This window comes from Hordeum vulgare, chromosome 5H (assembly GCF_904849725.1).
Source record: "Hordeum vulgare subsp. vulgare chromosome 5H, MorexV3_pseudomolecules_assembly, whole genome shotgun sequence".
Taxonomy (NCBI): domain Eukaryota; kingdom Viridiplantae; phylum Streptophyta; class Magnoliopsida; order Poales; family Poaceae; genus Hordeum; species Hordeum vulgare.
Genome location: NC_058522.1, coordinates 559,479,600 through 559,502,858, shown reverse-complemented (window position 1 = coordinate 559,502,858; position 23,259 = coordinate 559,479,600). Strand labels below are relative to the sequence as shown.

General features: G+C 43.2%; 2 protein-coding genes and 1 non-coding gene across 3 annotated transcripts; 1 reads left to right on the top strand and 2 right to left on the bottom strand.

Annotated features, from left to right (window-relative positions):
* Nucleotides 1–296: 296 nt before the first annotated feature.
* Nucleotides 297–380, bottom strand: TRNAL-CAA. Its single transcript has one exon. It is a non-coding gene; the product is annotated as a tRNA-Leu (tRNA).
* Nucleotides 381–720: 340 nt separating this feature from the next.
* On the bottom strand, nucleotides 721–2,960 carry LOC123452954 (50S ribosomal protein L17, chloroplastic). The gene is made up of 3 exons (XM_045129700.1): nucleotides 2,650–2,960; nucleotides 1,155–1,564; nucleotides 721–881 (listed from the first exon to the last, which is right to left on the bottom strand). The coding sequence occupies exons 1-2, from the start codon at nucleotides 2,909–2,911 to the stop codon at nucleotides 1,155–1,157; spliced, it is 672 nt and encodes a 223-aa protein (XP_044985635.1). The 5' UTR covers nucleotides 2,912–2,960; the 3' UTR covers nucleotides 721–881.
* Nucleotides 2,961–13,814: 10,854 nt separating this feature from the next.
* On the top strand, nucleotides 13,815–19,343 carry LOC123452953 (probable methylenetetrahydrofolate reductase). The gene is made up of 12 exons (XM_045129699.1): nucleotides 13,815–14,100; nucleotides 15,125–15,307; nucleotides 15,467–15,527; nucleotides 15,615–15,697; nucleotides 15,897–16,070; nucleotides 16,528–16,701; nucleotides 16,775–16,875; nucleotides 16,972–17,083; nucleotides 17,476–17,556; nucleotides 17,650–17,827; nucleotides 18,088–18,422; nucleotides 19,140–19,343. The coding sequence occupies exons 1-12, from the start codon at nucleotides 13,882–13,884 to the stop codon at nucleotides 19,221–19,223; spliced, it is 1,785 nt and encodes a 594-aa protein (XP_044985634.1). The 5' UTR covers nucleotides 13,815–13,881; the 3' UTR covers nucleotides 19,224–19,343.
* The last annotated feature ends 3,916 nt before the right edge of the window (nucleotides 19,344–23,259 follow it).

Here is a 23,259-nt window from a genome sequence, read left to right as displayed (position 1 = left end):
TCTCTCAAAAAAAAAAAAAAAAGAGACGACGTGACAAAGATATCTGCGCCAGTACGGTTTAGCAACATGCTTACCACCCTCTCACAGATTCATCTCTGCCGTGGTACGTTTGTGGTCACTGAACGGCTAGGGTCGACTTGTACAGCCGAGATCGAGAATTACTAGTGAGAGGTGTTAAAAGAAAAGAAAACGTAGCAGGATAAGTAATCGGGATGAACGAATACGAAGAAGATTGCGTTCGTGACAAAAATAAACGGGACAAAAGAAATGCAATTACAAGGAAAAAGGAAAAAAAATGTCAGAAGTGGGGTTCGAACCCACGCCCTCGTAAGAGGACCAGAACTTGAGTCTGGCGCCTTAGACCACTCGGCCATCCTGACTATGTTGTACTTTTCATGGTCAGAAGCTATATGTATCTAAGTACTCAGTTGCTCTTAGTTGAAGCAGAAGTATAAACAAAGGGAGTCATGGCCCGATGATCTATTTATTCCATGAAATTATTCTGACGCATGCTCAACTACAGGATCGGCACATGGATATACAAACGAAACAATATAGCATTGTCAAGGTCCAGGGCAAAGCTGGCATAAAGTCATAAACAATAGGAACGCACACGAACATTGTCATGAACAGCTCCCAGAATGAAGAACTGCAACCTTGAAAGAAACCAGGTTGCAGTACCAACAAGAAATTCCAAAGTGCTAGTATAAGGCACCGATCTCGCAATTACAGGATGATATTTGCTTGGTTCAAAAATTCCACAACATGATCTACACTTTTTTGTTACAAAATAACATATGAAAACAGAAGTTCAAAAGGCAATTTGCAGACACCCGGCTTGAGCAGCGTCGATGGATGGACCGCAACTAATGGATGATTCTCTGCACATAAGAATACGTAAATCAGAAGGGGATACGTTACCAGCAAAGCGAAATATATATGAGCAAACAGACTTTCAGCAGACTATCTACTTGCACAGCTAGTGTTTGTAAAACAATTCCATGTTCTTTTACTGCCTATCAAACATATACAGTGACTCTGTAAATTTATGTCCTTACTTAAACATAATGAAACAGTTTTTTGTAAGAATGAAAAATAGGAACAATTTGGCGATACTAACAAGCGTCACATATTATGAAAGGGGTTCACTTCACCTAGACAAGCTCGATGTAAGCCATGGGTGCATTGTCACCCCGCCTTGGAAATGTCGGGATGATCCTTGTGTAGCCTCCGTTTCTTTCCCCGTACCTGTCTGGAACCTCAGCAAACAATGCGTGTACGATGTGCTTCTCATAAATATACCCCAGGGCCTGCCTCCTCTTGTGAAGAGATCCATCCTTCGCCATCGTGATCATCTTATCAACCCACTTCCTCATTGCCTTTGCCCTTGGCTTGGTAGTCTTTATCCTCCCGTGCTTCAGCAGCTGTGTGGTCAGCCCACGCAGGAGTGCTTTCCGCTGATCTGCAGGCCTGCCGAGCCTAGGAATGCGCTTCCCATGCCTCATTGCCAATATCCTTCCACGGACATCAATGCCAAACAGTCGCTGCGCAAAACTTGATTCCACTGTAATATTTTGAGAAAGGTCACTGAATGAGTTCATTGTGAAATTCTTAGGAAATTCTCAAAAGACAATCTTAATCTTATCTTTAGTGTGGCTGCGTCAAGACCTTTTAGGCTGATCTGACATGTTTGGCATGCAACAATAGAGTTTTTAATTTATTCAGGATATACTTGCATCGTTTGAGATTTGTATGGTGTGATCAATCAGTAAGGTGATATTTGACATACTAAGGAAAACTAGCTTTTACGCAGATGTAAGATGATAAAACCTTTCTCTCTACATAATAATATTTGTTCGCTTAATCAGCAAGATAAACAATTATGCATGGGATGACAAGTTAGCTATTTTTTCACCATTCATAGCTCCTCCACCCTTCCGATTCCACAGATCCATATTAAAAACGTTTTCAAAATACAGCTATACCAGTTTATATTCATTATGCTTTTCTTTCCTGCTCATGATCACAAGGGATAAAATGGCAGCATCACAATTTGAAGCACCACACCACAATGCATTCAAGCATCATCGCTGTTAAAAAGATGGAGAAAGTGGAAGGAACAGAGCTATAATACAATGGGTGCAAATGTTGAGGAATCTGTTCGTGGCAGAAATGAGAACAGGCACATATGTCTTCAAAATAAGTGCTCAATTTGCCATCTGTTTGGTTCATTGTTATCTCCTATTTGTAACTGCCAAACAAATTGCCAACATATGCTCCACTACAGTAACGAAATAAATGCTCTTACAAAAAACCAAAGGAATTGTCAATTGTTCAACACATTATTGGGGATTTAATGAGTTGAGAATGCTTGAACACTGCAACCCAATTCTAAAGCTACAGACAATCTCAAAGGCCATCAGCAAAAAAAAAAAAATGGTGTGGCCCTCATACTACAATATGGAACCCAGGTGGCCACGGAGAATGAAGATGCAGCTTGTCCAGTTCAAGATTTTTTTTGGATTGGCAGCTGGTGAATTTTAGCATTTGTGACGCTCGAGCGTCCAAACTGAAACTGTGTGTAAATGAGCAGCATTTACAGCCACAATCGGGCTCAAACGTAAGGACCGGAAAACGAGGACATCTCACCGGAGAACGAGGAGGTGTACGAGAAGTCGAGCGACGCCGAGGCCGCGGAGGAAATCTGGGCGGGGGAGACGGAGGACGAGGCGGAGGACGTGGAGACGAAGGAGCTCCGGAGGAACGGAGCGACGGAGGCCGCCTGCCTGCGAGGCCGGACGGCCGCCGACGGGGAGGGGCGGAGCGCGGGCAGCGCGGCGCGGAGGGAGTCCATGCGCCAGGCCGAGGCGGAGATCGCCGGCGAGGGGGAGGTGGAGGCGAAGGCCGCCATTGGGGGGGAGGAGAGCGAGCGGAGCGGAGCGGAGGAGGGGAGTGGGTTTGGCTGGGAGAGGGGTGGCGACGCCGCTCGGCTTTGAAGCGGATAACGTTTGGATTTCTGCTTCCGGTTGGGTTTCGCTGGGCCGGGCTGGGAGGATTGGCCCAGAATGGGCCCTTGATGGCGCTCAAAACGTTGAACCCTAAAAAAAGTATAGCATAACCCTCAAAAACAAAACGTATAGAGCTATTGTACTCTGCAATATTCAGACACAACGAAATGGAGTGCCGATAAAATGATCAGAGATAACAATCCGAGTTACATGACCATTATTCAATCGGTGCAGTAAGTTATCTCTTATTTGCTAGTGATGTTGGTGTAACTAAATGTGAAAGGCGCATATGTCGCCACGAGGGCAATCGTCACTCATGAGGAGGAGCCGATGGACTGGCGGGGCGGTTATGTTTGGGGCTCACCTTCCCTCGTCCCCTCCACCGATGCAGGGGGTGGGTGCTTGCGTTGACGATGTTGGTTGGGTTGCGATCCTGGGGCTGGCAGATTATGCATGGGGTTCGATCCAGATGAAACCGGCCTTAGCGTCACGATGTCACCTTCCCACGCCCCTCTGTTGATGCACACCATGGGGCATGACATCGGTGATGATCATGTGGTTGCGGTGCTACGGTAGGAAAGTGATGTATAGGCTTCAGACTTGAAGAAACCGACATCGGTGCCACCATGGACCTTTCCTTTCCTCCTCCGTTAGTGGAGGACGCTTGTGGGGCGGCGAGGCATGCAAACAATGGTGTATAGGGTTTGGCACGGAAGGAACTGGACTCGGTGCCACCATGGCGCCTTCCCATGCTTCCTCCATTGTTGGAGGAGCCATGTGGGGTAGTAGGCATGTCCGACGGGGACGAGACAAGCGGCCATGAACCGCCAGTCATGTGGCATGCGGAAGACGACGTGAAAAAGAGCATTAGCGACAAGAAGAGCATAAGGAGCGTCGTAATGCTCTCGTGCATGGAAGACATAGCTATGTATCTTGGTTAGAGCATGGTTAATAGTATAGCCAGCTGCTGGCTATAAACCATTGTCATGTCATCTATATGTCATCTTGTAGCCAACATATACAATAGTTGATTAAAAGAGTGTACTATTTTTTATTATATGATCCATCTTTCACTCTCACAAAGTGCCTAGAAGCACGTGCTAGTGATGACTCTTAATTAAAAGCCCACTTACCTTTTCTCTTTCAACTAAGCAAAATATACTATTTATTTCGTATAGCCCGCCAACTCAGCTCTACCATACTTGCTCTTACTGCTTGTAAACTCTTGTTATGTTGTGTGCTCATTCATAGAGAGTGGGTGAAATATATAGAGGGCCTTAATTGGCAACTAATTAATGAATTCATTAATGGGATGCTTATCTCTAAGCTAAAACATGCAACTAGTAAATGAGACGGATGGATATTCAACATTCTTGGCGGTCAGCAAGAGAAACGCCTTCACTTTACCCAGCATTGACGTGCAAAGAGACATATGATGATAAGTTATGTATTCATACGAAGGCGAGTTTCACTTTGATATGCATATGCGGAGTATATACTCCCTTCGTTTTATTTACTCTGCATATTTGGTTTGATCAAAGTAAAACTTTGTGAACTTTGACGAAGTTTATAGACAAAAATATGAGCATATACTCCCTCCCTTCCTTTATACAAGGGGTATTTGGTTTTTGATAAAATTTCACAATGTAAGGTGCATTTCTTCCAATTCCTCGTAATTTTGTTATTAGCCCTTTAAAAAGTATTTCTCCTCTCATTGCATGCATCTCTTCTTGTAAGGAGAAAAAAGGTAAGTACCTCTTACTTTCCTAGTCTACATGATTTAGTTGTCACTAATCAATAATTTAGCAAATGTTAATTTTGTCCTAACATGTTCATAATTATGTGCCTTGATCATCGTACCGAAAATAATAAACCTTAGATAAAGAAATAAAGGGAACAATAACAAATCAATACCATTAGATTCATTGTTGGATGTACTTTCACATCATATAGATTTGTTATGCTAACTACTTATATTTGGTTTTATAAACGTAAAGTTTGACTTTACCTAACTCTAATATGCAAAGTAAATAAAAATGAAGGGAGTATTATATAAGCTAATGCCATGATGATTTAGGTAATGCCTACGAAGAAGTCACATAGTGAGAAGACACAGAAATTTGATGAAGCAAAGGAGTTAAATAAACTAGCTAGCGCTACAACCTAGATGATAATCAAACGTTCTTCAGATTTTACCACTCAAGGAGGCCAGGACAAACAATGGTATCCATGAAACTCTCCCACGTAGTCGGTCGTTTCCAATACTCGCTATTCTTGTGTTGGAAACACAAACCGACCCAATACTGATAGTATCTCGCTCCGTTTTATGCAAGACCGAAAGAACAAGATACACACACGCGTACCACTAGCCTGATATGTAAAATTGAACATTTCATACAACATGTTTCGGTCCAGCACGAAAACTTAGTTGTGGTATAGAGTGAAGTAGTGCGGTGGGACGGAGCGTTGTAAGGCATACAACCCTAAGGTTTGTGTTAGTACTTTCTTTACCTCTCAATGGCATATTTATATCACATCAATCCTCCTCTCGTCCCACACCTCAGGTCGTACTGACGTCTAGAATGGTGTTGTACTCTAGGATAGTGAGGGGTATAGTAAAAGCACCTTGCATGTTAAGTTATCACTTTATTGTCCAGTGATGGTGGAATATAATGGAATTCAATACAATGCATCACAGATAACTAGCAATCCATGTTACATGCCACCTGTTTGACTATATGTAATAATCCATCCTTTATTCCGCTAGTGATTCCGGTGTAACTAAATGTAAAAGGTGTATGTGTCGCCAGTGGGGCAACCATCAAGCCTGAGATGGACCCGGTGACGGGGCATGGCGCCTATGATGTTGGTGGGGATGCGGCTGCGGTGCTGGGGCGGGATGATCATGTTGTATGGGGTTTGGTCCAAAAGGAACCGGCCTCGGCACCTCCATGAGTCCTTCCCTCGCCTCCACCACTAATGGAGATGACATGTGGGGAGGCGGGGAAGGGATGATCGGCAGCGGGGGCAGAGGAAGGTTTGGAAGAGGAGGTAGAGGAATCTGTGGAAGCGGTGGTAGAGGGAGGTTTGGTAGCGGGGGAAGAGGAAGGTCTGGTAGCGGGGGGACAGGGAGGTCTGGTAGCGGGGGAAGAGGGAGGTTTGGTAGCGGGGGCAGAGGGAGATTTGGAAGCGGAGGCACAGGAAGGTTAGGTAGCGGGGGAAGAGGCAACTTTGGAAGCGGGGGTAGAGGGAGGTTTGGCAGCGAGGGAGGGACACCTGGCACTAGGCCGTCTGACATGTAAGACGAAGTGGAAGGAATGACCTTGCGAGGCATGTGGTCATCGGACTTATGGGGCGGTGGAGAGGGAATGACCGAAGGTGGGTCACCAGGCATATGGTCATGGGGCGGTGGAGAGGGGATGACCGGCAAAGGATCGCCAGGCATGTCGTCATGGGGCGGTGGAGAGGGGATGACCGGCAATGGGTCGCCAGGCATGTGGCGCGCGGAACATGTTGTGGAGGAGAGCACTAGCAATAGAAAGAGTACAAGGAGCACCACGGAGCTCTCACGAAAGGCGGCCATGACTATGTGGTATTACTTGCAAAATGCAAGCAATTGTGTTGTGTTGTGTGTTCACTGCAAAGTTGTACGGGGCGAGGCCAATATATAGAGTCCATCGGTGTGAGATTATTTGGTGAGTAGTTAATGGACTAATTACACAGAGGGTTATCTGTAAGATAAACAGGCAACTAGTGAAATAATTCTAAAAATATACTAGTAAATGAGATGGGTGGATATGTGATACCCTCAGCATTAATGTGCAAAGAGGCGTATCACGTATTCATATGAATACGCTTTCCATCAAGGAGTACGTATCAGCAGAATGTGAACTCGTAAGACACATATGATCAATCTATGGGGGAAAAAACGAGTTAAGCTACCTAGCAGTTCCAGACTAGCTACTTAGCTACTCACTCCGTTCCTAAATATAAGACCTTGTAGAGATTACACTATTGACTATATACGGATGTATATAGACATATTTTAAAGTGTAGATTCACTCATTTTGTTCCGCATGTAGTCTATAGTAAAATCTCTACAAGGTCTTATATTTAGGAACGGAGGGAGTAGTTACCAACGTTACAACCTCTTGAGCTTCTTGTTTCTTCTTGGGATCTCTTATCGTTACAATCTTAGATAGATGTGACCAAACACTCTTCAGAGTTTACATCTGAATGTTCAGGATCGAGGGAACTTTCCCACGTTGTTGCACCTTTGCAATGCTCACCATCCGCATGGCAACACACAGAATCAACTAACCAAATCAGATTGAAAGACCAGTTGTTTCAGTCAAGACCATTTTTCTTATAATTCTATACGAAGATTGGAGCCATGAACCTGAGCACACAAGATAATGATAGTTCGATCTCATCTATTTTAGTCAAGAGAGGTTCCGTCGCCTAGCAGTGAATATTTGCAAATCAGGTAGAGCAAAATCATCTCTCCGAGCAAACAAGAGAGACCGATCATTTCGATCTCATCTGTTTTAGTCAAGACAGGTTCGACCACCGAGTGAAGATTTGTAATCAGATGTAACAAAATCATTCGAACTGGGAAGGAAGCAATGGAAACAACAGAGAAATTATGTGCTTGCTTTGTAATCACATATTCGGAAGCAGTTGGAAGGACGTGTATGCCGCCTAGAGGGGGGGGGGGGGAATAGGCGTTTTAAAATAATTACGGTTTAGGCTTGAACAAATGCGGAATAAAACTAACGTTTAATTTATCAATCACAAAACCTAAAACAACTAGACTCACCTATGTGCACCAACAACTTATGTTAAGCAAGATAAACAACTAAGTGATAGCAAGATATATGACAATAAGCAATATGGCTATGACAAAGTAAAGTGCATAAGTAAAAGGGTTCGGGTAAGAGATAACCGAGGCACGCGGAGACGATGATGTATCCCGAAGTTCACACCCTTGCGGATGCTAATCTCCGTTGGAGCGGTGTGGAGACACAATGCTTCCCAAGATGCCATTAAGGCCACCGTAATCTCTTCACGCCCTCGCACAATGCAAGATGCCGTGATTCCACCAAGGGACCCTTGAGGGCGGTCACCGAACCCGTACAAATGGCAACCCTTGGGGCGGTCACCGGTACCCGTACAAATTGTTCGGGGCAATCTCCACAACCTAATTGGAGACCCCGACGCTTGCCCGGAGCTTTACAGCACAATGATTGAGCTCCGAGACACCACCAAGCTTTTGGGACGCCAAAGCATCCACGAAGAACAATCTCTAGGGTACTAAGTACCAAAGGATAATAAGCTTCTCAACTTCTCACTTCCACGTATCACAGTGGAGAACTCAAACCGAGGCAACTAATGCAATGGCAAGAACACACGAAGTGGTAAAGTCCCTCACACTCAAATCCCTCCACAACAACAAAAGCTATGGAGAAATATGAGAGTAAAAACAAGGAACTCATAAAGAACTCCAAGAACTAGATCTAAGGGGTTCCCCTCACATAGAGGAGAAAGTGATTGGTGGAGATATGGATCTAGATCTCCTCTCTCTTTTCCCTCAAGAACTAGCAAGAATCATTGGAGGGATTGAGAGTTAGCAAGCTCTAAGAAGGTCAACAATGGGGGAAGAACACGAGCTCAATAGATAGATAAAACCAAGGGGGAAGAAGATCCCCTTTATATAGTGGGGGAAGGAATCAGACCGTTACCCCCACTTACAGCCCGAGCCCAGCGGTACTACCGCTGGCTCCAGCAGTACTACCGCTGGCTGCAGCAGTACTACCGCTGAGCCCATGGTAGCGCAAAGATACTACCGGGCCAACATCCGCCAAGAAAGTCTTCGCAAAAAGTCCGACGTAGCACAACCGCAAAGATGACGGTACTAAAGTCGTGGAGCAGTACTACCGCTGACCAGGGGCGGTACTATCGCTAGGACAGCGGTACTACCGCCAGCTCTAGCGGTACTACCACTAGGTCCAGCGGTACTACCGCTCGCCACTGAAACAACTATTACTTTCGCATACGAGCTCCGAATCGAGCAAACCCAAGCTTGTTGGATTCAGGACGACAAGAGCTATCCAAACAGCGATAGCTCCGAAATCTTAAGACCATGCAGATATGAAAATGCCAATGATGTAGAGATGTGAGTCCTCTATGAATGAAGAACCGACAAAAACTCCAACATCGAAAACATCATAGTAGATGCATATAGACTCCGTTTTCGATGAACTCGAGCTTGTCATGAAGATGACCATAAGCTTCAAAACTCACACAGAGAAACACCAAATAAGAACCAAGAAGTATGATGCAAGGATGGAAATGATTTGAGCTCTCAACGAACGATACGATCGAGCTACTCACTTGAGAGCCCCCCTTGACAGAACGACAATCTATCCTAAAACAGAAAACCTATCAAGGGCAAACCTATACCTTGCACCTCGTCCTCTTGAGCTAGATGACGATGATCTTGGCTTCATTAAGATGGACCACCTTCTTGATTGCGTTGGCTTGATGAAGACTAGTTGATTGCTCCCCCATACACAACATGGGTGAGCCTCTCTTCAGCATATCTTCACAAGCCCATTGCCACCACAATGGACGGCAAACTCCAAGCATGATATCTTCGTGCTAATCCACTTGAACTTGCACGCGGCAATCTTGATGACGATCACCAATTGACGTCATCCTTCATAGGTCGTATGAGATCTTCCTCTAAACACAAGCCCATGAAAACACACCTAACCCCACATAGAACTCTCACAAATGCCATGGGTTAGTACACAAACACGTAATGGACAATGCTTACCATACCATGGGATCACTTGATCGCTCTCGGTACATCTTGTACGCTTTGTGTGTTGATCATCTTGATTTACTCTTTCTCTGACGATCTTGATCAATCTTGTGTCTCTATGACCATTCTTTGGATAATACCTTGAATACCATCTTGGTCATCATATAAACTCCTTGAACCCAACAGATGGACTTCAAGAAGTGCCTATGGACAAATCCTATAAATATAACTTAAGGCAACCATTAATCCATATAAATTGTCATCGATTACCAAAACCACATATGGAGATATATGCGCTAACAGCAGTGAAAAAAACCCAGAATAAGTGTGTAAAAGGCACAGGCACGACTTCAGCTTTGCAAGAGTAACACCAGCGTGTGTTAACCAGAAAAAGCGGTGGTACTTAAGATTCAGAGTTATATAATTCATTGAAAACAATTTTGTCTCCATTTCGTCCGCATCCTTTTTGTTTCCCCCTCTTGTATTGTGTTTACTTCTCACCACAACCAATGTTTGTATGCTCCCATAATATCAAACTTTTCTTGTGTATACATAACTAAAATGATTTCGGCGGGTGAAAATGATGACATGGAAGATGCCAAGATCAACGCATTCAAATTTGTTACGTTTTCTAGTGTTTGCTATGCTAAATTAGAATTATTATACACAAGTTTTATTAGCGCATAACTTTCTTCAGATTGGGCTCCCTCTAGCTTTAGTTTTTTTGTGTGTGCAAAAATGTCAAAGGTCGTATATTAAGTAACATAGACCCTAAAAAAACATCCTTGCATAAATGAAAAATAAATCTAAATTCTTGGGTTGCCGATGTCTTCTTCCTTCCGCATCCACCGACGGCGCATTGTGAGAAAAGCTCCGTTGCCGCCCCTGCTTCTTTAAACCCAGAAGCTTGCAGAAGCAACAGACAGAAAGTCATCAATGTAGACCAGAAAATGCAATGGGACGCAATCTGCATAATTGCATAGCAAAGCACCGTCTTAGAGGGAAAAAAACGCTAGAGAGGGTTTGCAGAACGCCTCAAGTACAAATAGTCGGAGGCGGGCAATGGTGGAAAGTGGCAGTGTATAATCTGATATATTTGATATTCGTATTCAAGAAAATGCCTATTTGTATCCGGAACAACCGCATCTAAACTAAAATGAAAATGAAAATGGAAGATATCCGTATTTATGTTACAAAGATAAGTATAAACCAAAAATGCGAAATAGAGCTCGGGCTCTATGGCGTTTTTTTTAAATTCCAAAAAAGGAAACCATATTTTGAAGTTTCAAAAACTGAAAGAATACACCTGAATCTACAGATGTATACTAGTGCATATTTGTAAATTTCATGAAAAAATATGTTTTGGTGTGAGCTGTACAAAAAATGTACTTCTAGCACGTACACTCTTTACTATAAAATCCATCTTTTTGTGTGCAGCTCACCACATGGTTCATCATGAAAATTTGCAAAGATGTAGTATACATCTGTAGGTTCATGTGCTTTTTTTCTCCAGGTATTTGAAACTTCAAAAATATGATTTTCGGATTTAAAAAAAAACTTAATGGAGCTCGAGCTCGATGGTATGAGTTTTGGACACAAATATGAATACGAAAGTAGATATATCAGTAACTGAATAAAAGTGCATGAGCTAATTTAAGTAATTCTAGCACCAATATGCTAATTATCCAAAATAAAGCCTAAGGAGAGGTAAAATTTCACCTTTTTATGTTAAACTTATAAGTTGTTATGCAATATAGTAGTATTTATTCATAAACTTGTCTATGGTTGACTTCCTATATGTCGCAAGTTGATTATTTTGTGTCAGATAACTATTGATTTGTTTTTCTTTAACTAATATGACGTTATTATTCGGATCTGTTTCGAATCGAGTAAGCATCCATATTGAAATAGCATCTGCACCACATTTGTATCCGATAAAATCCACGTCCACATTTGTATTTGTTTTGCGAATATAAGAATGGAAGTGAGAGAGCATTATCAATCCGCGTCTGAGTTGTTTCCACCCTGGAGGCGAGGAACACAAATTTCACTGGTTTTAGTTATGAACCATAATATTGCTCCACTCTATATATTTCTAAATTTTTCACAATATCTAGGGAAAACATGACAAGAAGAAGAGAATAAATATTGTTGCCGCGATAATGACACCCTTCTACATATGTTGTAATATATTCAATAAAAGCAAATATAGAGTCAGATATTTCGGTTGAGAAATTTTTCAACAGAGCAGTCTATTTGTCCATTATTTTGTTCGACAACGATTGTCACCTTACGTCTACATCCCACCTTTTTTCCATTATATTTTGTCCACGATCGTACTAAATCCAGTTTTGTACATTCAGAAAAAAAATCCAACTTTCTTACGCTTTGATAAAACCAAACTTTATTCCTTGAAAACAATACGAAAATTACTGAATGGTAATCAGCGGGCTAGTGTCACCAATGCACCGTGTTTCTCAATTTTAAAAAATATAGGATAATGATGACAGTAATAGCAGTGACGATGGATGTTTTTTTTTCAAAATATGTAAAACTTGTGTATCTTTTAATTGCTAAAAATAGATAAAGTACAGTAAAGGATACAATACACCACACAAATGCAAATCGATGCGAGCATGGTGCCTGAAGCAGAGAGAGATAGAGGATGCCCCGCCCGAAAAGAGGACACAACACAACAAAAAAACGCCTAGCCCGGGCTTCAACCACAAATGGTGAGGAACAGGGCACCTAGATTGTGTCACAACCATCATGAGGCACCACCTCCGAGTGACACATCTTCGAACCCAGTCGAATCAACATACTCCTACCTAGAGCGCCTAGAGATCGACGAGTGGGATGCAGGAACGCGATGGGCCAGAGGTGAAAGCCATTTGGGTAGTACTTGCGAGGACGTACATAGCGACTCGGATGCCCATGTCTTGAGAGGTAGCCCGAACCGACGCGACGTCCCACATCTCGAGATCCAACATCAATGACTCCAAGCAAACAAGAAAACACCTTCAAGAAGGGAAACAAAGTCGTGACTTCATCATTGTCAGATCTGATGAATCGGACTTAAGTTTCCCGTGTGCTCTCGAAGGGGCACAACCATGCTCGCTTACGATTACCTATACTTTTCAAATTCCAGGATTAATGTGCTAACTATTGTTACTATGTTTCCCGATGTTTTGGCTTTGCTACAATTAGAATTTAAGTTTAATTCACACATATCTTTTCTTGGGACCTAGCTCCACAAAAAATGATTTGCTCTGCATTGTCCTAAACCTGTCGAGGAGAAGATGACAAGAAGAGGCGAGTCGAGATTGTTGTCGCGATGGCGCCACCCATTCCATTTTTTGTGGAGCCGGGCGAGTCCCCGTCTCTATATTTCCTTTGTTTTTTAGTCTTGAATTATTATGTCAACGTGTAACACGATTTCTCATGCCCAGTTAATAACATCAAAAAATGTACACGAAAAACACCACCAAAATTCAGTGGCAATTACGCATGGCAAGTGTCATGAGGTTAGCAAAATCAAAATTCAAATAGAAAAAAAAGTGTCACCGGATCACCAAATCAGCGGAAGTCCACAGCGCTCGTGGAAGAATCTCACCCGAATCAAAGGTAGCTAGGCATGTCGTTGCCTACCACTCCAAACCCATTAAGTCGAAAATACATAAAAAAAATGTTAGCAAGTTTGAGTTGGCCCACATGTCAGCGACGGTAGGCCAGATTTCCAAACCCGGCACCGCAGTGGTCAGTGTCCTGCCCACACATTTGGGTTGGTGCAGGACAGCGACGCCGGGGGGCCCTGCACCCGCCCTCCCTGGACCCGTCCCACGAGCGCCAGACCTAACCACCTTCGTTCAATAACCAGGCCCCACCGGGCAGCGGGCGGGCCACCCCTCGTGCGCCGCGCCCACCGGGCGGGAGGGGTTGGTGGAGTCAGATCTCCTATAAACCCACTCGCCACCAGCCGCTACCCCTCGTCCATCCACCCGCCCGCCGCGACGCCATTAGCAGAGCAGCGGGGAGGTTCAGAGGAAGATGAAGGTGATCGAGAAGATCCAGGAGGCGGCGGCGAATGGCCGCACCGTCTTCTCCTTCGAGTACTTCCCGCCCAAGACGGAGGAGGGCGTCGAGAACCTCTTCGAGCGGATGGACCGCATGGTGGCGCACGGCCCCAACTTCTGCGACATCACCTGGGGCGCCGGCGGATCCACCGCCGACGTCACCCTCGACATCGCCAACCGCATGCAGAACATGGTGCGTACGCCCGCCGCTCGCTCGCTCGCTCGCTGCACCCCTCCGCGCGCGCGATCTGATCTGATCTGCTCTGTTTCGCCGCGCCTCCCGCCGGCGAGACGTGCCGGGGTCGATCCGGCTCGGATTTAGGCGCAATGCGAGGTTCTGTAGTTCGTGCGCGGGTGCTCTGCTGGGAACCGTGCTCGGTTTGGGGCGATTGGATTTGCTTAATTCCGCGAATTGCCGCTTCGTTTTCGCTAGAGTTCGGTGGGGATACTAATTAGTATAGATTGCTTTTACTCCAATTTCGAAATTGAGCGGGCGCATTTGGTGCCAACAGCCGATTCAGGATGAAACGGAACTGATGCCAAGTAGGAGTTCATCTGCTTCCATGTGGTTTAGTTAGTCGATTGGTGTTTTTGATTAATGCTGATCGTGTTTAAGAGATAGTTATTGCTAACTTATGCTTCCACGTGAGCAGGGGAGTGTTATTGATATGGTACATCATTCTTTTTATGCTTGTAACTTTAGTTCAACGCACATTTAAGCAATGAAATGGTAGGGGTTTTGTTGAGATTAGTGCTAATTTTGATGGGCTGAGCCACATTGACTCACTGAGTTCGTCCATTCTGACTCGCTCAACACTCTCAGTAAGGGGCTTATTGCTTACTTGCTTTCTGAGTTCTTCTGGGATGAGTCATTTTGATAGGATTTCCCCCTCTGGGTTTCATGCAATTGTGGTCTGAATTTCTGATGCCATGTGCTCAATGTTGGGTGCATCTACCTGGGGACAGGGAAATGTGCAGTTGTTAAGGGGTAATTCCACGGAAAGTAGTGACTGACTGGTTCTTGTGAAACAAATTTGGAGGAAGACACTCATTTGACACTAAAAAGTTTAGTGCGAACATTCTGTCCATGCCAGTAGGTTGCTCTGTATAAATATCAAATTGATTTCCAAGGCTTCTTTTACAATTTCAATAATTCTATGGGTTGCTGCCATAAATATGTTCGGAAGTTTTAACACTTCCTTGTTATTATTTTGCAGGTATGCGTGGAAACGATGATGCACTTGACGTGCACCAACATGCCAGTGGAGAAGATTGATAATGCTTTGGATACCATTAAGAACAATGGGATTCAAAATGTTCTCGCACTTAGAGGAGATCCTCCACATGGTCAGGACAAATTTGTCCAAGTTGCTGGTGGATTTTCTTGTGCTCTAGATCTGGTAAGTGTCTCTTACTTCTTCCGACTGATTTCATGTCAACAGAGTCTTTTTATATTTGAGAGGGATGGACATGGCATCAAGATGATTGTTGCTGCTGTTGCTTCTAATATATATGATTTCAGAGGTTGAGTCCTGACGCCTTCTGCTTTCTAATTGCAGGTGCAGCATATTAGAGCCAAGTATGGTGATTACTTTGGCATAACTGTCGCTGGGTATCCAGGTTAGCGAAACTTTGCTTCTCTCTACAGTGTGTTAATGGTTTCAATGTTCTAAATAATAATTATCATTTATGTTCTTCAAATGTCAGAGGCACACCCTGAGGTAATACTAGGTGAGGACGGGGCTACAGAGGAAGCATATAGCAAAGATCTTGCTTACTTGAAGAGAAAGGTTCTCTTCAATCTCCTTGTTGGTTCTTTAGGTTGAAAATGAAAACTGTATGGTTACCAACTCTGTTGATCGATGCCTGGACATGGTTTTGCGTAGAATCTTCTTCCCTAATGATTTAACCTGTTGTATACCCTATGTACTGGTTGAACATAAAATTGCTCTCTGTCAGCTTCATTCTCAACCTACATTTTCTCTGCAGGTTGATGCTGGCGCTGACGTTATAGTTACCCAGCTTTTCTATGATACCGACATCTTCCTCAAATTTGTGAACGATTGCCGTCAGATTGGTATAACCTGCCCTATCGTTCCTGGCATAATGCCAATAAATAACTACAAGGGATTTGTGCGCATGACCGGATTTTGCAAAACTAAGGTATGGTGTGTTGCTGTAGTTCCATCACAAGTAATGACATGGAGAAAGGTGTCTCTGGTCTGTCCCCCCCCTTTAGATTCACATCTTCCCTCAAAACACAAGGCAAATGGTTTATTTGGTCACTATATAATCATCCGTAATAAAATTACAGGAGAGAAAAAAGACATGTTTCAGTGGATAGTACCTTCATTATCTCCCTTTTGTGCTATATTGACTTTGTATCAGTATAGCATGCTTGCTCTTGATTTCTTTGGAGTTTTCCATGGCCATTTGCACCATATTTTGAAGAGGGATGCATGGGAGCACCTGAAGGGGTGGATTGCTTCTGATACACCTTTTTCATGGAGATAATCCAACAAACATTGAACATATATACTATGTACAATTTGATATTTTATTCGTTTACTGAATTTCGGAGTGTGCTACTAACAGAATGCCATTTTAAATGTAAAAACAGATACCAGCTGAGATTACTGCTGCCTTGGATCCTATTAAAGACAATGAGGAGGCTGTGAAAGCATATGGAATCCACCTTGGTACTGAGATGTGCAAGAAAATTTTGGCTAGTGGGATCAAGACTTTGCACCTTTACACACTAAACATGGAAAAGACCGCTTTAGCAATTCTGATGGTGATTTCCTTGTCTTGCTTGGTTTAATTTTTTGCTCTGACGAGTTTCTAACAGCTAACTTTTGTTTCTCCAGAATCTTGGATTAATAGAGGAATCCAAGCTTTCAAGAACATTACCTTGGAGGCCACCAACTAATGTTTTCCGTGTCAAAGAGGATGTTCGCCCTATATTCTGGTATTTTTTTTTTCTGATTTTTTCTTTGTGAAAGCTGATTGACTATTAGTACCACACATATACTCATTCAATCTTGTCTTTGATATAACTGAGCAGGGCCAACAGACCAAAGAGTTACATTTCAAGGACCACTGGTTGGGATCAATACCCACAGGGGCGGTGGGGTGATTCCAGGAACCCATCATACGGAGCCCTTAATGACCACCAGGTAATTTCATTGTCTTGTTGTTTGAATCTACAATTATTGTATTCATAAACAGTTTTGCACAGACACTGCATGCAACATCTTCATAACTTGTAGACTCTGTCTTCCAGAAAGTACTATAGTTGAAAGTGAGCATTTACATAAGATCCAGAAATATTGGTTCAGCAGAAAATATTGTATGCCCAACACTCTTCTGTCTATTAGTTTTCTACGAAAAGAAACATTTATCTGTTTCTTAGTACCAATTAAACCATCTGCCCATGCAACATAATTCAGTTGTTGGGCATTGGCTATTCACTGTTGCAAAGATTACCTATAGTAGTGGACCTGCTTTTTTGTAATTTAAATTTCATAAAGTTATAGTTGTATGTGATAACATATCCACTCTTTCACAGTTCACACGGCCACGTGGGCGTGGTAAGAAGCTCCAAGAGGAATGGGCTGTTCCACTGAAATCTGTGCAAGACATTAATGAGGTAACTCTTGAACTACATGATAGTATACTATTGCACCATACAAACAATTTCAAGGTGTCAATGTTTTTGCTAACCCACCTTTCTCACCTACAGCGGTTCGTAAACTTCTGTGAAGGAAAACTTAAAAGCAGCCCATGGTCTGAGTTAGATGGTCTTCAACCCGAGACAACGATAATTGATGATCAGCTGGTGAAGATGAACTCAAAGGGTTTCCTTACCATCAACAGCCAACCTGCTGTAAATGCAGAGAAATCTGAGTCTCCTAGTGTTGGTACGTCAAATCTGCTTTGCTGTATGCTTGGTCTTCTTCTGGTACTGCTGGGAGCAAGGTTTAGGTAGAGATGATATTCTCAGTCATAGTAATGTTTTCCTTACTAAGAGATAGTAATGTTTTCTCAGACATAGTTATGCTGTACCCTCCAATCGTTGTTTTAGTAATGTTTTCTTTACATCCTTGGGTCATTAGTTTTTCTGCTGCTCTGTATGGTGCGTGCCTTACCAAATCTGCTTTATTTCTGTTTTGTTCTGCAGGATGGGGCGGTCCAGGAGGCTATGTTTACCAAAAGGCCTACGTCGAATTCTTCTGCGCTAAGGAGAAGCTGGACCAACTCATCGAGAAGAGCAAGGCATTCCCTTCCCTCACATACATCGCGGTGAACAAGGAAGGGGAATCGATCTCAAACATCCCTGCGAACGCCGTGAACGCTGTCACTTGGGGCGTGTTCCCCGGCAAGGAGATCATCCAGCCTACCGTCGTTGACTCGGCGAGCTTCATGGTTTGGAAAGATGAAGCGTTTGAGATCTGGTCCAGGGGATGGGCCTGCCTGTTCCCGGAGGGTGACTCATCCAGGGAGTTGCTAGAGCAGGTACCTTCAGATCACCCATCGCTCTTTCTTGCGCTAGTAACAGGCTCAAAGAATCTTTTTGTGCAGATAAATGCTTTTCATCATTTAGCTAACAGTACAAGTCTTGATATCTCCCAACTTTTGCTAAAAAATTGTCTTCAGAATAGAGAAACACCTTTCAGACAATCAGCTGAGACTAAGAGATGTGACAATTGTTTTGGTACCACATGCTCTCTGAACCATAATCTAACATTTCCACCTGGCGTCCATAATATAACACATATACTCCCTCCGTTCCTAAATATAAGTCTTTTAAGAGATTCCACCACGGACTACATATGAAGCAAAATGAGTGAATCTACACTCTAAAGTATGTCTATATAGATCCGTATGTACTCCCTCCGTTCTTAAATATAGGTCTTTTTAGAGATTGTACTAGTGGATTACATACGAAGCAAAATGACTGAATCTACATTATAAAATATATGTCTATATACATCCGTATGTAGTCTTCTAATGAAATATCTAAAACTACTTATATTTAGAAACGGAGGGAGTAGTTCGTAGTGTAATCTCTTAAAAGACTTATATTTAAGAATGGAGGGAGTACATAAGTTCCACTGATACTCTGATATATTGCTATTTCTGAAATGCTGCAAAGATAACGTCGATACAACAGCAATCAGATAATATATCTCTAGGGGTTTCGCTGACATCTTTCTTGCTCTTCACTTGCAGGTGCAGAAGACCTATTGCCTGGTCAGCCTTGTGGACAATGACTACATCAGCGGGGACCTCTTTGCTGCATTCAAGGAGATCTAATTTCGATGATATCTTAAGTGTTTGACCGCCCTTCGTTAGAATCCTGTAATACGATCTGTCGTGATTTGTGTCGATTTATCCAAACCACTCAATATGAATAAGAATTTTTGATATGTGTTCCTTCTTCGTGTGCAGCCTCTCCCCTTGTCTAGCTTATTTGTTAGCTAGGTTTATTTTCCCCAAAGTTCAGCTGAGCTTTTTTATGATGTATATATGTGCTAATACAGTTTACTGCCACGACAGATGTCCGGTTCTTTATTAGGGTTATAATTTCAAACAAGCACCACTCTTATATCTATGAAAGGTCGGAGATGTCAACTAGGTAGAGAGGGGGGTTGATTAGGCGAGTATGAATGGTAATCTTATCTCGGTTGATTTTAAGATATTTGTAGAATTATATGTTCTCTACAAATGTAACTCATGATCATACTCTCTCCATTCTTTTATGTAAGGTGTGCTATTTTTAGCTCGGTGACCAAGTTGCACAATTATAGAGAATTTAGGATGAAATAACCCTAGGCTGAATCGATGGTTAGCAGCAAGTGAACCAATTAGGTCAAGAAAGGAAGAGATACACGTAATTGGGAGAGATAAACTCTCCTCTTTTTAATGCAAGGAGAGATACATGCAGCTTAAGATGATACTTCTCTTTTTCTGAAGGGTTAAAAACAAAGTTACGAGGGATTAGAAGGAATGCACTTTACATTATAAAATTTTATCAGAACATAAATACACCCTTATATAAAGGAAATAAAGGAATGGACCGAGTATATGATAAGCAATTTAGCAAGCTAAATTAGTTATAAAAATAATAACAAATGGGAAAAGTAACCAAAGTTGGCACGAGGGATGATGTATCTCAAAGTTCATTGCCTTAGGAAGCTATGAAAGAAGTTAGTTCGGGATGGAGCCCAACCACAAACTAACAAGGCCCACCATCAACACTAATCGGTGGGAGTTGGCTCCCTCGACTCTAATTCCCCTTCTCACTTAAACTTTCATTCTCTCTGAACAATGAGTGGGCTTTAATACTCTCACCCCAACTATAATGCTCACAAACAAACAAACCGACCCTAGCCTTCAAGTTACCTCCAACCTTAACAAGCTCAACGGTAATCCACAATTCTCATGGGGGACACCGACGCCTAGTGAAAGAGCAAGGTACCCCATGTTTTGTTTTGGTAATTGATGGCAATCCCTATGGACTAACGACTGCCTTTAGTTATATTTGAAGGGTTTGTTCATCGACATTGCTTGAAGACCATTTGTTGGTTTCAAGGTTATAAGGAGATTATGTGTTGACCAAGGTGTTATTCAAGGAGTTATCCAAAGATTGGTCATGTGAGAGCCGAGCCTATTATAAGCATGTCTTGAAGAACAAAATTATGTGAACATTCATGTTTACCTTCAAGACATCATGTTTACGAAGAGAGAAGATAAGATACAATGTCGATCAAGATTAAGTCAAAAAGTGATTCAAGTTGATCAACAGACAAAGCTTAGAAGATGTATCGAGTGGGATCAAGTGATCCCATGGTATGGTAAGTATTGTCCATTACACTTGTATATTAACCCATGCTCTATGTGAGGTTTTTTTGGGGTTAGGTATCTTTCCTTGGATTGCATCAAAAGGAAGATCTCACATAACCCATGGAGCATGACATCAAGTGATGATCATTATCAAGATTGCGGTATGCAAGTTCAAGTGGAGCATCACAAAGAGATCATGCTTGAAGCTTGTCGTCCATTCTCGTGATAATATACATGTGCAGGTGTGCCTAAAAGAGGCTCGACCATAGTGGAGTATGGGGGAGCAATTCACAGTCTTCACTGAGCCAGCACAATCAAGAAAGGTGGTTCAACTTGAGGAGGTCAAGATCGTCATCATCTAACTCAAGTGGACTATGTGCAAGACAAAGATTTGACCTTGATAGGCTTTCTATTTTACTAGTCTCATGATGTGACTTGGGAGACCGGGTTATAGGATTGATTGTCGTACTGTCAAGGGGGGCTCTCGAGTGAGTAGCTGATACGTCTCAACCGTATCGATAATATATGAAGTATTCATGTCATATTCACCTATGTTTACGATACTTTTATATGGTTTTGATGCACTTTATATGATAAAATTGGAACTAACGTTGTTTTCAGCAGAATTAGTGTGGTACTGTGGTGTTGTTTTTTGTGCAGAAAATAAAAGTTCTTGAAATCTTCCGAAACTTTTTGACGATTTTTCTGCAACATATAATAAATACTGGAGCGAAGAACCACCGGACGGGGGCCGTAGGGTGCCCCCAAGCCAACACAGCGCGACAACCCCCATGCGTGCCCTGATGACTTGTGACCACCTCATGGCTACGTTTGACGTTATTCCAACGCTCGAAAGTCCTATATATTGGGAAACCCCCAAAAGTTAACCTAGAACTTCTGCTCCGTTGCTGTAAGCCTATGCATCAAATAAAAGTTATCCGGAGCAATGTTTTGGCACCCTGGTGGAGGGGGCAATCATCTACGGTGGCCATCTTCATTATCCTGATGGTCTCCATGATGAGGAGGGAGTAGTTTACCCTCGAGGTTGAGGGTATGTACTAGTAGCTATTTGTTCTCTCTCGTGTTCTTGAGATGTCATGATCTTGATGTATCATGGTCTTTGTTAATATAGTTGAATCATATGGTGTTTTCCCTTGCTATCTTGATGTGATGTTTATCCGAAGAGGTTTGAGAACAACAAAATTGATTACAACGGGACATCCTTTGAATTCATCCCCTTTGGGACACGACGGAGATAGTGCCCCGGCTTTTCATTCGCCACATCGACCATGAAAATCACATTTGCGAATCTTCTCTACCATTTCGACTAGATGCTTCCTGGTGGTAAGACTCCAGGGTCACTTGACAAGTCTGAAACATTTGAGACGGTTGTATTAGAAAGAAAATATGCCCTGCAACTAAGATCTATTTCACGTGTATGCACGAATGCAACCAAGATATAAATTACCTGGTAATAAGTGCTGCCATATATGCACAAGTAAGTTTTGATGTACGGATACACATGTCTTTTACCATGAGGCAACCTATGCTGCCAGACAGAATGTTCATGAGGGTTATATGTGTCTGCTGTGGAAATTTCTCTTGGAGGTTGAGCTCCACGGAGGCCTTCAAATTTAAAATTCAAATTTCATAAAAATAATAAAAATTCTAAAAAAATACATAAATAAATATGATGGAAAACGTTGCATGAGAAACAAAAAATTGCGTACGCTTACCAAAATCAATCTAGGAGATGCACATCTACGAGAGGAGAGATTGAATCTACATACCCTTGTAGATCACTAAGCGGAAGCGTTCAAGAACGCGGTCGATGTAGTGGTACGTCTTCATGACCCAATCACGATCCATCCCACGAACTCCCGATCAAGTGCCGAACGGACGGCACCTCCATGTTCAACACACGTACAACTTGGTGACGCCTTCACCTCCTCGATCCAGTAAGCGATGGTGAAGTAGCAGCCCGAGTCCTCAGACAGCACGACGACATGGTGAGGTGATGGTGGTGACAGCTCAGCAGGTCTTCCCCGCACGGTATTTAGAGGAGAAGAACTACGAGAGAGAGGAGGAGCAGCACCGCGACAAGTTGTCGTGTGGCTGCCCCTCTCTCTACCTATCTATATATATGGGGAAAGGGAGAGGGGAGGGCGCCCTAGGGTTTCCCCTAGGGGCCGGCGTACAAGAGGGGGGCGACGGCTAGGGTAGGGTGGCCCCTCCCACTTGGGTGCCTTGCCACCCAAAGTTGGGCCGGATGCGCCCTAGGAGGAAGCCTCCTCCCCATTGGCCAAAGTGGACAGGGGTGAGGGGATGCGCCCAACCCTCTGATGGGCTGCAGTGCACCCTCTCCTTGGCCCATGAGCCCCCAACAATTACCGAGGCCTCCCGAAACCCCTTTCGGTATTCCGTCATTCCCTCGGCGCGCCCCGGAACACTTCCGGAATCCGATGACTTTCATCCTATATATCAATATTCACCTCCAGACCATTCC

What these genes read in the sequence shown, in the direction of transcription:
- LOC123452954 (XM_045129700.1), bottom strand. Translation starts at nt 2,911, where the DNA reads ATGGCGGCCTTCGCCTCCACCTCCCCCTCGCCGGCGATCTCCGCCTCG. An exon ending in GTACACCTCCTCGTTCTCCG is followed by an intron (nt 1,565 to 2,649) that starts GTGAGATGTCCT and finishes AAAATATTACAG; the next exon opens with TGGAATCAAGTTTTGCGCAG.
- LOC123452953 (XM_045129699.1), top strand. Translation starts at nt 13,882, where the DNA reads ATGAAGGTGATCGAGAAGATCCAGGAGGCGGCGGCGAATGGCCGCACC. An exon ending in GAGCCCTTAATGACCACCAG is followed by an intron (nt 17,084 to 17,475) that starts GTAATTTCATTG and finishes ACTCTTTCACAG; the next exon opens with TTCACACGGCCACGTGGGCG. An exon ending in CTGTGCAAGACATTAATGAG is followed by an intron (nt 17,557 to 17,649) that starts GTAACTCTTGAA and finishes TCTCACCTACAG; the next exon opens with CGGTTCGTAAACTTCTGTGA.